The sequence below is a fragment of the Magnolia sinica genome, chromosome 10, assembly GCF_029962835.1.
Source record: "Magnolia sinica isolate HGM2019 chromosome 10, MsV1, whole genome shotgun sequence".
In the NCBI taxonomy this organism is placed as follows: Eukaryota; Viridiplantae; Streptophyta; class Magnoliopsida; order Magnoliales; family Magnoliaceae; genus Magnolia; species Magnolia sinica.
In genome coordinates, this window is record NC_080582.1 from 59,962,036 (window position 1) to 59,978,033 (window position 15,998).

At 37.4% G+C, this 15,998-nt stretch overlaps 1 protein-coding gene across 1 annotated transcript; it reads left to right on the forward strand.

Annotated features, from left to right (window-relative positions):
• Window positions 1-13,890: 13,890 nt before the first annotated feature.
• LOC131217544 (putative UPF0481 protein At3g02645) lies at window positions 13,891-15,531 on the forward strand. The gene has a single exon (XM_058212480.1). It carries the CDS (start codon window positions 13,891-13,893, stop codon window positions 15,529-15,531), a length of 1,641 nt encoding a protein of 546 aa, XP_058068463.1.
• Window positions 15,532-15,998: the final 467 nt, after the last annotated feature.

Sequence of the window (15,998 nt, forward strand, 5' to 3'; positions counted from 1 at the left end):
ATTTGATGCAGTCCCTTGTTAATCACCGAAGATATTTACGCATATATTTAAATTGCATTTCCTGGGACACATGCATACCCTCAACCTTCTCCTCAAGTGAGCGCACAAACGCGCATCAATATCAAATGGCTGATAATTAGGATCAGCAGTAGAATCAGATTCAATTTCATCCAAGTGGTCATCCATATTAATATCATCTAGAGGCAAATCACCCTCCTCTTCATTTGCTTCAGCAACTCCACTAGCACCCACATCAACTTGGCCTAGGGCCAACTTCAAATTCATCTTGTTAACGTTAGAGTTGTTAAAGGGTAGATGGTGAATGGGAGCTTCTTCAACAGGCATAGCCACTAAACTATGAGTGGCTAAAATAGTCATAAGATAAGTAAAGGGTATGTCACTGTGACCTGGGTGGAGAAGGAACTGAATCATGATATAACAAATCAGAGAAGGAAGACACACAGAGACTCTAGTAATGATAGAATGAAGAATACAAACCATAAATGTAGTAAGTTCAGTTTTGTTACTAGATCGAGGGTAGACATTTGAAATAATAATCTGATGGAGAACCCTGCATCTGGGTAACATAAACTTGGAATCGAGTGCATTCCCAATACTCCATTCCGCATCCATATTACATAAAACATGAGTGAGCATTCTCTTCTTAGATTCAGAAGGTTTTGCAACACGACAACTAATGGGAATACCATCGTCATTAACGAGTATATACATTAACCCAAAAATAAAATGACGGTCCACATTAATTGGACCTTCTTTGGTCATAATTGTAAATGTCAGATTCTCAAAAGAGAAGTCACTAATGTAAGCATACATAGTCAGCACAATGGCGCGGTATGCCTGTCCACCCCAATGTAATATGTTATCCCATCCTACAGACTGAAGGAGGGGAACAATGCCAAATGGTGCCAAATGATCAGAATTAACAGTTCGTTCTACTATCACATTACGTAAGTGAATATCCCGCACATACTCGGGATCTTCCTTGGGTGATCGAAGATGGCGCACCGTAATAGGAGCCGAACAAGAAGAAGAGGGACCACAAGATCCTTTCTTCTTGGTTTTACCCTCCATTGCAATAAAGAAATCAAGGAGTAAAGAGATTGCAAAAGAGGGAAGAAGGGTTTTTAGTAGATCAGATTTTTTGATAGAAAACTCTCAAAACAATCATAAAGCATGAAATAAACCACACAAAGGAAGAAAAGGAAGTGCAAAGGACTGAAATCTAGAAGAAAATTGAAAATAATGCACTAACTATGAAGGAATCGAAGATGGGTTCGACTGGTCGAGGTAGGGCTCGTTAGAGAAGAAGACCCAATGAGAAAAAAAAAGTGATTTTTTTCTAAATAAATGGTTAAACCCGTGTTTCACGGCGGGTTGAGTACATAGTAGACTGGTCGTGCCATGACTGGTCGTGCACCTCACAAAATATGCAATTTTGCATAAAATTTGAATTTTAAAATTTTTAACATAATAATTATATACATTATGATACAGAAAGGCATAAATCATTAGTTCATATTGCACATACAAAGATTAAATTTCAATTTTGCAAATCTATTTTTGCGAGCGATTTTGTAAATATGTCAGCTAATTGATTCTCGGTCTAAATATATTCTAAAGAAATTGTCATGTCTTCCACTAATTCACGAATATAGTGATATCTAATGTCAATATGCTTAGTTCATGAATGTTGGATTGGATATTTAGAAATATTAATTGCACTTAAATTATCACAATATAAAACCATGGATTCTTGCGCAATTCCGTAATCGCTTAGCATTCTTTTTATCCACAAGTTAAGTACATGCATTACCAGCAGCAATATATTTAGCCTCAGCAGTGGAGAGCGATACGAAACTTTATTTCTTACATAGGCATTAAACCAAACAGTTCCCTACATAGGAATAACCACCACTAGTCGATTTACGATCATCAATGTTACCAGCCCAATCAGCATCTGTGTAACTAGCTAACTGCACACTAGTATCATGTGGATACTAAAGACCAAGATTAGCTGAACTAGCGACATATAGCAAAATGTTCTTAACAACTATCAGATGTGATTCTTTAGGGGTCTGACTGATATTTAGCACAAATTCCAACGATGAATGCAATATCAGGTCAGCTCACAATTAAATAAAGTAAACTACCTATCATACTGTGATACAACCTAGGATCCACACTCTTACCTGTTGAATCCTTAAAGAGTTTTAGAGTATTACTCATTGGAGTATCAAAATTTTTTCCACTCTCAAATCCAAATTTTTTAACTAAGTTCAGACCATATTTGGTTTGAGAGATAAAGAAACCATCACGGAGTTGTTTAACTTTCAACCCTAAGAAATAGTTTAGTTCTCTAACCATGCTCATTTCAAATTTAGACTTCATAAGATCTGCAAATTCAATAGTCATGTTAGCATAGGTAGATCCAAAGATAATGTCATCAACAAATATTTGAACTATTAGTATGTGATCATTATGTTTCTTTACAAATAATGCCTTATCAACACTTCCCATAATAAAGTTATGACTTAGTAGAAACTTAGTCAACTTTTTGTACCATGCCCTGGGAGCTTGTTTCAAACCGTAAAGTGCCTTTTTCAGGCGATAGACATGATTAGCATGCTTAGGGTTTTCAAAACCCTTAGGTTTTTCAACATACACTTCTTCAAGCAAATCGTCATTTAAGACTGTACTCTTTACATCCATTTGATATATTTTAAATTTTTTAAAGCAAGCAATTGATTTAAGATGATCTACTGGGGCAAAGGTCTCATCATAATCTATGCCTTCAATTTGAGTGTACCCTTGTACAACTAGCTTGCCTTGTTTCTTATAATATTGCTAAGTTCATCAGACCTATTTTTTAAAATCCATTTTGAAAATCCATTTTGTTCCAATAATGTGTTTATCTTTTGGTCTTGGAACTAAATATCAAACATCATTTCTAACAAACTGATTGAGCTCTTCTTGCATTACTACAATCCAATTTTGATCAGTAAGAGCTTGTTTTACATTAACCGGTTCTATCTGAGATGTAAAGCACACGTAGTTATGCATACCTTCAAGTTGTTTATGAGTGAGCACACCAGTGAGAGGGTTTCCAAGGATTTAATTAGATGGGTGGTCTTCAACAGTCCTTAGTTCGGTGTTATTTTGACTTGATGAAGATTCTGGTTTATTAATTAAAAGAACTTCATCATTTTCTGAACTTAAGATAGAGGTATTCAAGTGATCATCTATAACCACATTAATAGACTCTTGAATTACACCAGTCCTCTTTTTAAAAACCTGATACGCTCTACTATTCAGAGCATACCCTAAAAATATGCCTTCATCACTTTTGGTGTCAACTTTTCCCAGATTTTCTCATTCACGTAAAATGTAGCACTTACTACCGAAAACTCAAAAGTATTTGACAGTAGGCTTCTTATCAAACCACATTTCATAAGCCGTTTTACTATTTAATTTTCTAATATAAACGTGGTTAATTATATAATAAGCAGTATTTACCGCCTGAGCCTAAAGATTTTTAAGAAGCTTAATACTATTTGGCATTACATTTGTCACTTCTTGAAGCACTGTATTTTTCCTTTCTACTACACCATTTTGTTGTGGTGTTTTAGGCACAGAAAATTCATGTGATATTCCCTGATTATTGCAAAATTTCTCAAAACCGCTATTTTCAAATTCCGAACCATGATCACTACGGATCTTAAAGACTTGTGATTTTTTTCTGTTTGGATACGTTTAAGTACCCTTTTTACTTCATCGAGAGTTTCTAATTTCTCTCTTAAGAAGACTACCCAAGTATATCCGGTAAAGTCATCCACTATCACCAAAATATACTTTTTGCCACCTCGATTCTCCGTTCTAATTGATCCAATCAGATCCATGTGGAGAAGTTTAAGTGGTTTAGATGTAGCATTGGAGTTCACCTTTTTATGAGCACTCCTGGTTTGTTTACCAATCTGGCACTCGCCACATATTTTGTCTACTTTCTGTATTTTGGGTAGACCTCTTACCAACTCTCTTTTGCTCAATCTATACAAGTTGCAGTAGTGTACATGTCCAAATCATTTATGCCATAGTTCGGTTTCATTAGTATGTTCCATGTAACACAATAGATTAGATGAGCTTGAATCACAAATAATGTAGTAGTTTTCAGAAGTTCTATGACCAGTTAATATTACAGAACCATTTTTATTTAAAATTTCACACCCTTGGTTGATGAATTTTACACTATGATTATTATCACATATTTGAGAGATGCATAATAGATTATGTTTTAAACCTTATACGTATAAAACATTCTCAAATGGAGGGAGGTTAAAGAGTTGAACCGTACCTTTACCAATAATTTTGCAGTTACTACTATCACCGAATGTGACTGAATCATCGGTCATGTCTTTAAGACTGGTGAACAGACCTTTGTCACTTGTCATATGTCTGGAGCAACCACTATCTAGGTACCACTTTGAATGGCTCGAAGCTTTGAAAGCGGTGTGGGCAACCGAACAAGTAACCTTAGGGACCCATTTCATTATAATTTTGGGTTTAGGAGTATAGTTGGTCTTCTTATGTTTGTAGTTGTTATAAGACCGACTCACTGAGTTACATTTTAAGAGCTCCTTAAGTAAATCAACAATTTTTATAGTTGATATGGTTGCTTTTAGGTTTTATGTTTTGAAAAGTCTTAGCATTTTTAAAATACTTTTGATTCTGACTTTTCCCTTTTGAGTTAGAATACTCCCCTTTCACAAATTTGGGTGAAGTATTCTTATTCTTAGGAGGAATACTTTTATCATAGCCCAATCCAGATCGATCGTCACATTTTCTGGATCCGGATAATAGTTTTTCTAATTTAGGATCACCTTGAGCATACCTTCATGTGTCTTTCAAACTCAAAATCGAAAAGACTTCTAATTTTAGCTTTTTATTTTCAGATTTTTAGTTTTCAAGTTGGGAGGTTTTGAAATCTAAGTCGCACTTAGTTTTTTCAAAGCAATCTGAAATGTGTGATTTTTCTAATACTAGATTATCAAAATTTTCTTTTAGTTTTGAAAACTTTCTTTCTGAAGTTTGAACTTTACAGTAATTTTGCAACTTTCCCTGTATAGGTGATCATAAGCATCTTGAAGATCTTCCTCATTTTCATGGTCACTATTTAGATTTTCTTCACTAGTTGAATCATCATTATCTGAAAAAGTGAACTTGGCTAGAGTCATTAGGGCTTTAACATCATTACTCGACTCGATTTCAGAATCTTCTAACTCAGAGGAAGCTTTAGAGCAGGAAGATTCATCCCATGTAGCCAACATACCTTTCCTTTTAAGTTTGTCCTTTTTAGGACATTTGTTCGCTAGATGCCCATATTCGTGGTAGTTGTAGCATTGGTTGTCTTTTAAAGATTTCCAATTTTTAAATCTTGATCTTTTCTTTTCAGTAGGTTTTTGAACATGAACCCTCTTTTTACTTTTGAAAATCTTGTAAAATTTTTTAGCTAAAAGGGCTATATCATCTTTAGAATTTTCTAAATCTTAGAAGACTTAAGGGCGATAGATTTACCTTTCGAAGCTTTAAATTTTAACTCGTAAGTTTGTAAAGAACCAACCAGTTCTTCTACCCTCATATTATCCATATCACAAAGTTCCTGGATCGCAGTCACTTTTGAATTAAACTATTCAGGCAATGAGCGTAGTATCTTTACACAGACTTTACTTCCTGGGATTCTATCACCAAGACCCCATATAGAGTTAACAATGTCATTCAATCTTGTATGGAAGTCCATGAAAGTTTCACTTTCTTCCATATATATTTTCTCAAATTTGGTTGTGAGGATTTGAACTTTAGATTTCTTGACAATTGTTGTTCTCTCGTGTGTCATTTCCAAAATATCCCAGGCTTTCTTTGCAGTATCACAGGATATAATTCTCTTAAATTCATCTGGTGATAGTCCACAAGTAATTGCATTTAAAGCCTTTGCATTGGCACTACTCTCACTTTTCTGAAGAGCGGTCCAAGAAAAGTAAGGTGTGACTTTTACAAATTTAGATCCATCAGTACTAGTCACTTCAGTGGTAGGAGGGGTCCAATTGGTCACTGTTGCTTGCCACATGCTCTCATCCATGGATTTTTAAAAAATCCTCATTCTGGCTTTCCAATAGGCATAATTGGAGCCATCAAAAGGTGGAGGCCTAGTGACTGAAAGGCTATCAAATTTTAACATCTTAAAAAAAAAAAAAAAAACTCAAATTGATTAGCTTAGGAAATTAATCCAAAAATCAAAGCGAGCTATTAGGCTTTGATACCACTTAAAAAGGCCGAGTTAAGAGTCCTAGAGGGGGGGAATAGGACTATGTCAAATTAAAAAAGTTAAATGTAGAATATGACAAATATAAATAAAGATAGCACTTTAACAATCCCACCAAGTAGAAATGAATAACAACCTCAAATGTACAAGTATTGAGAGGTTGATACAGATGCTATTCTAAGGACAACCTTACACCAAAAACCAATGGCTTATAGTAGGACAACCTGATTTCTGGAACGGTCTATGTATCAAAATCACAAACCAACATAAAGGAAAAATAACAATAGCAAAGAAAATAAACTAAGCTAGTACAACATTCCCACACTTGCATAAAAGAGATTACAACATTCTCCATAAAGGCTTTAAAAAAATTACAACATTCACACAATGCCACAATCAACCATCCACCACAACACTAGGAATTATAGTGGTTCGCTTGTGTGTATACCAACTGTTTAGAAAAACAACCACAAAACTACTCCACTCCCAATATCCTCACATAGTGAATACTGGCGTTCACTATGAAATAGGTTTTTCAAGGTTCACCTAAAAACCTTCACAATTGTGTCTTTCAAGTGGGCTTACACAATTCAAAAAACCCCACATTCTGAGTTTTCTAAATCACCTTAGATTAACCAAAAATGAAAAAGAGATTTTTCTGGCACAATCTCAAAAAAACCAAAGATAGATTTACAAATATGTAAATATACTTATCTAGATATTCTCCTTAGATGATGCCCGATAGAACCAATTCAAAGAAGATGTTCAATTTCCACACTCACATATGAAAAGGTTCTAAGTTCTAATTGATTTTTAGATTAAATCACTTTAGGCTAGCTTGATTTGATTTTGATTCCAAGAAAGGGAAAACTTAAATCCCTTCTTCAAATAAGATTGGAATATAGAATCTTAAAATCAAATGCAAAAAGCTAAATTAAAGTGAATATTAAATGAGCACTAAATAGCTTAAGAATATCACAAACTTATCTCTCAGAGGGTGTCTTGATTTTGCTTGAATGACTTATCAAACTTTGAAAATCATACTCTATTTATAAGTGTAGAAATTGTTCACTCAACTGGCCCAGAGGTCAGCTCGACTGGTCGAAGGACCAACAAGAATTCAAAATTTTGGGCGCGATAAGATAAGATCGTTCCACGACTTGTCGAATGACTGTTATGACCGGTCAAGTGGCCTGCCCGACCGGTTGAGCCATGCACTCGACCGGTCGAGTGAAACTAAAAATGGTTACTAAACTTTGAGTCGAGTCTGTTCGACTGGTCGAGTGGGACCAAAAATGATTACTGGACTTTGAGACGAGTCTGTTCGACTGGTTGAGCACTGTTCACCTGACTGGTCGAGTAGTCTCTAGGACTGGTCGAGGGTCCAATAGAAATTTCAAAAATTAGTAACAAACCTTGGACAGGTCAAGGAAATTCTTGGACTGGTTAAGCCAGTACTAGGACTAGTCGAACATAGGCTAAAACTAGTCGAGAAAAAGCCTATGAAATTATATAGTGACCCAATTCAAGTATGCAATCAATATGACCTAACCTATGGTCAATCTAGGGTCATTCATACCTTATAAGCAATATTTAGACATTGAATCATCATTCGCTTCTGTTGATAGTTGATCTTGAAGTACATGAAGCTTGACATCTTGCAGTATGTTGAAGCTTGAACTTGAAGTACTTTGAAGCTTGAACTTGAGGTACTTGACTTATTTTTCACCTTGAGCTTTGAGTAAAGTACATTGTCTTGACATAGTTAAAGCTTAAAAGCTTGATCTATCACTTGATGTTGTACTTAAACTTGTGTAAGAATCTTTTATTCTTATACATGTACTGCTTGAATCTTGAATTGGAACATCTTGAACTTGTACTTCAATTGCATGATCTTAAATATGAAGATGAGCTACACAAGTTATAGATTCTAAGAGGTTTTGGCACTACAAAATTTGACAATAATAGGAGCTAGATAGAATAACATTTACAGACATGCTGGACTCGGTACCGAGTCAGATCAAGTTCGAGTCAGGCATATTTCCAAACCGAATCGAGTTGGGTTAGCCCTAACTCGATTTGAATCGACTCGATGCCCACCTTTAACCATGATGGTTGCTTTTTATCCACACTGTTTATCCATTTTCTCCACTTACATCAGGGCATGAGTCTAAAAATAGATAGATCGTTATCTCAGCACCCCTTTCACTTTATCTAGTGAAATCTCATCACTCTATCTAGCAACCTCGTGACTCTCTGTGGAACCCCGTCACTTAATACAGTAGAACTTTATCACTTTGTCCTACTACGCAGTATCTTTGTCTAATAGAACCTCCATTACTTTGTCCAACAACCCAATCACTTTATCTAGTGAACCTCGTCACTTCGTCCAACAGCCTCGTCACTTTGTCCAACAACCTCATCACTTTGTCTAGTGGAACCCAGTCACTTTGTCTTTCAGCCTCATCACTTCGTTCAGTGGAACCAGTTCACTTTGTTTGCTAACCCATCACTTTTTTCGACAATTTGTAACTTTGTCTGATAGAACCCTATTTGCTTTGTCTCGTTTAACCTTATTAATTTATTTAGTGGAATCATGTTGCTTTATCGAGTAACCTTGTCACTTTGTTTAATGACTAAGAAAAAATTATCGGCAATGGATGGTCTATATTGTCAGTGGCCCCACATGATTTAAGGCCCACATCGAATTGTCTTATTACTATGAAAATTATTCATTATATATTATTTCTAAAAACTATGCTTAATTATCTTGATGTTTATTAAATCTTGGGGGTTGTACCTCACTGGGATAGTCATTGACGCTATCAAACCATATTCAGTGTGCAGGACACACAAATGATGGGCATGTTGATGTTCACGTGGAATAGGAGGAGCTAGATGATCTTACAACTCTCTATTCCTCATTTCATTCGTATTTAATTTATACTGTCATGTATAGTAAAAACTTAAGACATTGGTTTGTAAAAGCCTTTGGGTAGTCACTCAATTATTTTGTTATGTATATTTGGACTCCCTCTTGTACTTAATTTATTTCTATTCCGCTAAATTGCTAACTCTAATAAAGAAAAAATGTATGTAAAATTTGGGTTATCTTTAAAAGTTAACACTTGGATTTTTGAAAAACGAGTAGTGTACTTGGGTTTCGGGAACCGGGGTGTTACAGACATGATTATTGGTCAAAGTAACAGAGTTCCATTAGACAAAGTGACGATGTTCCACTAGATAAAATGATGGGGTTGCCAGACAGATTAATAGGGTTTCGCTTGACAAAATGATGAGTTTTTTAATAAAGTGACTTGGTTCCACTATGACTTGGTTCCACTAGACAAAGTAACGATGTTATTCCGCAAAGTGACAGGATTTCACTAAATAAAGTAGCGGCTTGTCAAATAAAATGATAGGGTTTCAATAGATAAAGTGACGGGCTCATTTGACAATGTGATAAAGTTCCATTAGACAAAATAATGGGGTTCCATTAGATAAACTAATGTGTCCATTTTATATAATCATCATGGTGGGTCCTATAAGCTTCAAGGGTAGATGTCTCTCTTCCAAATATTTTCTTTGGTGTGGCTCACATGAATCTCATGTTAACCTATTTTTTTTTTGGATTCGGGCCTAAATGATTACACATCTAATTGTTAGATTGCATTTTGCATATACATCATGGTGGCCCCCCGCCAAAATATCAATCCCCCATGCTTCTCCAATTGTAAAGAGAGTTTATATATATATATATTTGTATGGGGCGTGACTCGTTTTTTTGGGGCTCACTGCGATGTTTATGTAATATCCATTATAAACATTGGCCATTAAGTCCCATATTGAGCCTAGAGATATGCACTAAAGGAAATAATTGGGAGAGATATGTCCGCCCTTTATTTTAAAGGGTTAAACATTATACTTACATCAAAATCCAATTCAACAACTAGATTATTAACAAATTAAAAAAAAAATATATATATATATATATATATATATATTACCAAAAATCATATGGATACATGAATCACTTGGGCCAGACTAATGGAAACAATTCGGAAGGCAAGGATTGTCTATACACTGTTTACGATCATGTGGTCAACCTGAATTATAGATAGAACTGATTTTTTTGGCCTTTGGCCTAAAATAAGGTGACACACCTTGTGGTCCAGGTTGATTATCCAGAAAACATCATAGTATGGCCCACCTGAGCCACTGATTATTTGCTCATACAAGTGGCTTTGACAAAGGGGACATTGGTGGTATATGCCACCAGCTGCAGCACTCTGTGTTATTGGAAAAGCTATATTGGCTCCACCATGATGTATGTATTTTATCCACGCCATCCATCCATTTTTTATAGATCATTGTAGTTCATGAGCACAAAATTGAGGAAGTTCCAAATCTCAGGTGGACCACACCATAAGAAACATTGATGATTAGAAGATTAAAAACTTATTGGGGGCTGCGAAACTTTTGAATCAAGCTAATATTTGTATTTTCTCCTCATCCATGTCTCTGTGATGTTATCAGTTGGTTAGATGGAAAATAAACATTACATTGGTCTCTACGAAGTTTATAATGGTACGTGTTTAATCACCACTTTTCTTATGGTGTGGTCCACTTAAGATATCGATCTATCTATTTTTAGACTCATGCCCTGATGTAAGCGGGCAAATTGGATAAACAGTGTGGATAAAAAAGCAACCATCATGGTTAGAGGTGGGCATCGAGTCGATTTAAACCGAGTTAGGGCTGACCCGACTCGATTCAATTTTGAAATAGGCCTGACCCGAACTCGACCTGACTCAGTACAAAGTCCAGGATGCCTAATTCGATCCGAGTCCGAGTCTGGCCTGGACTAATCCGGACTGAGTATGGCCCGATCACAAGTACCTATTCGGGTCAAGTTGGACCGAGTTGGGTTGGGTGTAGTGGGTATCCACGAGCTGAAATCACAACCCAAAATCGAGATTCACTTGCTAGAATTACAGCCCCTCCATAGCTACACAACACATCTTAGATCTGAAACATCATATCTAAGTTTTTTATTTTTTTAAATCTATATATGAGTCGTGTTTCGGATCAAGTCGAGTGAGTATTGAGTTGGATTTCGGGTCGAGTCGAGTCAAGTTACTTGGTGACTCAAACTCGACTCGTTTTGAGTTCGGATTGGACGAAGTTAGCTCGATTAGGATTGACTCACTCACTCCATTTGTATCGAGTCAAATGAATCAAATTTATCGAGTCGTCTTTAGACTAGCCCTAATCATGCTGAAGCCCACAAAGGTTTTTTATTTTTAGTAGCACACAATACCAACATTTGGTGTTGTGTACTATGCCACGTGATCCAAGTGTAAAGGAAAGAACCTGACAACTCTGAATCCCTTAGGTGAGTGGGACCCACCTAATTGTATACATTGAATATATATGCCATCTATTCATTTTGCGAGCTCATTTTATAGAGTAGGCCAAAAAGTGAAGCTTATCCAAATCTCAAGTTGACTCTGCAAGAAACCATAGTCATTGATTATTAAAACATTTTTGTGGGCCACAAATGGTTTTGGATCAAGCTGATATTTGTGTTTTTCCTTCGTCCAAGCTGTGTGACCTTATCAACAATAGATTGGATGACAAATAAACATTACAATGGACGATGAAGTTTTCAATGGTCGACATTTAATGACTATTGTTTCCTGTAGTGTGATCCACTTGAGAGTTGTATCTGCTTCATTTTTTGTACAATTCTTTAAAATAATATGAGAAAACGGATGGATGGGATAGATATACAATACATAGTTCAAGGTGGAACCATGGTGAAGATCCTACAGACATCACTCATCCTAAGTTGCAGCTAATATTCCTTGCTAATCAAGCAAATTTAGTAAATATTTCTTTTTTGTAATCTTATAAAATTGCCATGAGATGACATGACCTGATCAAATTTTAAAAGAAAGAAATTGGAGGCGGGTTAGCTACCGACAAGAGGTTGAGTAGCGGCATTCAAGTGACGTCACCAAATTATGTGGGGCCCACCATGATGTATGTGTTGTATCCACACTGTCCATCCATTTGGAGAGATCATTGTAGGGCATGATCAAATGAATGAGGCAGATCCAAAGCTAGAGTGGACCCCACCACATAAAACAGTGAGGAGAGTGATGTCCATAGTTGAAGCCTTCCTAAGGTCCATCGTGATTTTTATTTGAGATCAAACCTATTCATAAGTTAACACAGACATTAAAGAACGGAAAACACAAATATCAGCTTGATTGAAAACTTTTGTGACCCTTGGAAGCTTTTAATGGTGGGCATGACTCTCTCCACTATTTTCTGTGATGGGGTCCATTCAAGTTTTGGATTTGATTCATTCTTTGGCTCATGCCTTAAAATGATCTCTCCAAATGGATGGACGGTGTGGATACAAAACATACATCATGGTGGGACCCACATAACTAGGTGACATCACTTTAGTAGTTAGTCTCGCTACTCAACCCGTGCCCTGGATCCCCGAATGGAAGGAAGCATATTGCTTAGTGAGTAACTCACTGCGCTAGCATACTGAGTAAACTCTGTGGGGTCCACCATGACTTATGTATTTTATCCGCTCCATCCATCAATTTTACCAGATAATTTGAGGACGTCAGACAAAAAAATGAAGCATATATAATGTTCAAATGGACCACACCATAGGAAAGAGTTGAATTGAACGTTTACCGTTGAAAATTTCTTGGGGACTACAAAAGTTTTGGATCAAGCTTATATTTGAGTTTTCTCTTCATGGATGACTGTACGATCTTATCAACAGGTTAGATGACAAATAAACATAACTGTGGTGCCAAGCAAGGTTTCAACCGTGGAAATCATTATCCCTACTTTTTACTGTGGTATCATCCACTTGATATTTTGATATACTTCAATTTTGGGCTCAACTCCTTGAATTGGATGGAAAAGCAGATGGACGGCCTCGATGGACCACATACATACAAGGTGGGCCCAACTGAGTTTACTCAGTACCGGTAAGAGCAAGAGCGTAATGTACTGTGTATGCGATCCGATTTCCAAACGAAACCATCTAACGGCGTTAGACTTCTGGTGAAATGTAATTTTTTTAATATATTAAAATAAACCAGTGACGTCGCACTTAAAGTGACGTGGCCCAATAACAATATTGGATTCAGCTGAAGCTGTTTCCATCCGTATAGAGGATCCGCGCTCCCATCTTAATCATTTCACGTGAATCTCATTCACTTAGCTTTACTTATCTATTTAGTAGCTATCAATTGGGTGGTTAGTATCCTTCCATCAGTATGAATTTCACGGGGCACTTCATTCACAGTGGTCCTATGATTTGGACCGTCCGAGTTTGTTCGCGGGCATGCCACGTGTACAGTGGATGTGACACCACAACTTTCAAATGAATGGCCACCAAACCATCCTGGCATTGCAATGAAGTAGAAGAAAACCCCCTCTTGAATATCTCCTTCCTTCCCGAACACCTACTTTTCCTCCAATCTCTCATCCTTTGAGCTCGAGTATCCTCTAAAGGACGAATGGACTCCCATCCTACGTTTGATCAGCATCGGTGGGTCACACGGATCAGGGAAACCCTTGCCCAAGAACACGACCACGACCGCAGTGATGATGATATTGAAACACCCGTTTCAATTTTCAGCGTTTCTAAGTCTCTAATGGTTACCAAACCAGAAGCTTACATCCCGCAACATGTGGCCATTGGCCCATACCATCAATGGCGAATCGAAGTCTATGAAATGGAAAGGTACAAGTTCATCGCAGCTCGAATGTTGCAGGAGCATCTCCGAGGCATCACCATTGAGGGCATCGTCGATCACTTTGCGAAGCTTGATCTCAAGATCCGTGCATGCTATGACCGGTATTTCGATCTAAGTACTGAAACCTTAGCTTGGATGATGGCCGTTGATGGTTCATTCGTATTGGAGTTTCTCCAAATCTACGGTGGTGATAAAATGGCCGATGATCTCACTAGGGTCTCTTCGAGGATGTCCCAAGTGATCGATTACACTGGAAAGAGCACGACCCATAATGCCATCCTTAGGGATATTATCATGTTAGAGAACCAAATCCCACTTTTTATACTCAAACAGCTCATGGGCTATTGCAAACGTGAAAACCCTAATGAAGCATTAGCCATGATGTTAATGGGTCTTTGTGGATCTCTCTCTCCTTTTAAAAGGGTGGGTGATTTTCCACATAGTCAAAATGAAATCCTACAAATGGGTCATTTGCTCGAACTTCTTTATCATGTATGTGTGCCAAAAATAGAAGAAATACGCGCTGAAGATGAAACGGTGGCCAAAGAAAATCCGTATTCTTTCAGGCGAGTCTTCTATTGGATGCAAGTGCTTATATGTTCCCCACTCTCACGGCATCTTCGACGGGTCTTCACATCGAGATTGTTGAAATCTATACTAAAATTTCCATTCAAAATCATCCGTAAGATTCGCATGCCTTCCTCTGCAAGAAACATCGTGAATGAAGTTGCAACCTTTGAGCTGAAACAAGCCACCCAGCACGATATCGAGAGCAATCCAAATCCAACAGTGCGTCCATTGTTGGAGGAGATCATGATCCCAAGTGTGTCCCAGCTCTCGACTGCCGGTATTCGACTTTCTGCCACTAAAGGTGACATAAGTTCTATAAAGTTCGATAATATTTCAGGCACCATTCACCTCCCACGCATCACATTCGATGAGAATACGGAGGTTGTTTTGAGGAATTTAGTAGCGTTTGAAGCCACATCGGCATCTCGGGCCCAAATTTTTACACGTTATGCTGAACTAATGAATGGTATTATCGATACTGAAGAGGACGTGAAATTACTAAGAGAAAAGGGGATTGTAATCAACCATTTGAAAAGTGACCAAGAGGTTGCCGATCGGTGGAATGGGATGACGCGATCATTGTTTCTGACAAAGGTGGCCCACTTGGATAAGGTGACCGAAGAGGTGAACAAGTATTATTCGACCAGGTGGAGGGTTATATTTGGGAAGCTGCTGAAGAAGTACGTGTATCGATCATGGCCGTTTCTGACACTGATCGCAGCAAACCTTTTCCTGGCATTGACGTCATTGCAGGCGTTTTGCTCCGTTTATGACTGTGGTGGCATCCAGGTGAAGAATATTGGTGGGGTGATGAACTCAACCCTCGTTTGATTCTGTATGAGCATTGGCTTCCTGTTGTTTATGCACTCTCTCTCTCTCTCTCTCTCTCTCTCTCTCTCTCTGTGTGTGTGTGTGTGTGTGTGTGTGTGTGTGGGAGGATGTGCTTAGTCATAAGAGTATGATTCTCATTCCTAATCTGGCACACGTCCAATGTGTCTGTGTAAGATACGGGCAGTTCGTCAGGCTCCCCTACATATATATGGCCCGAAATTGTGGCGATTATGAACATCACCAGAAAAATGGACAGTTGGAAAAATAATGTCTCCTGATCCACTGTAGAATTCGCTTGACCCGAACGATGACTTCGCCAAGATGATTACCCGTTCGAAATAAATAAATAAATAAATAACTGGCCCATTTGATAAACATCCCAGATCTTGCTTACACGTATCATCATGGCATGTGTTTAGAAAGCATATGAAGAATATTACTCTAGCGAGAAGTCTTTACTGGGTTCA

Coding starts and splice junctions, on each gene's coding strand:
- LOC131217544 (XM_058212480.1), top strand. CDS start 13,891: ATGGACTCCCATCCTACGTTTGATCAGCATCGGTGGGTCACACGGATC.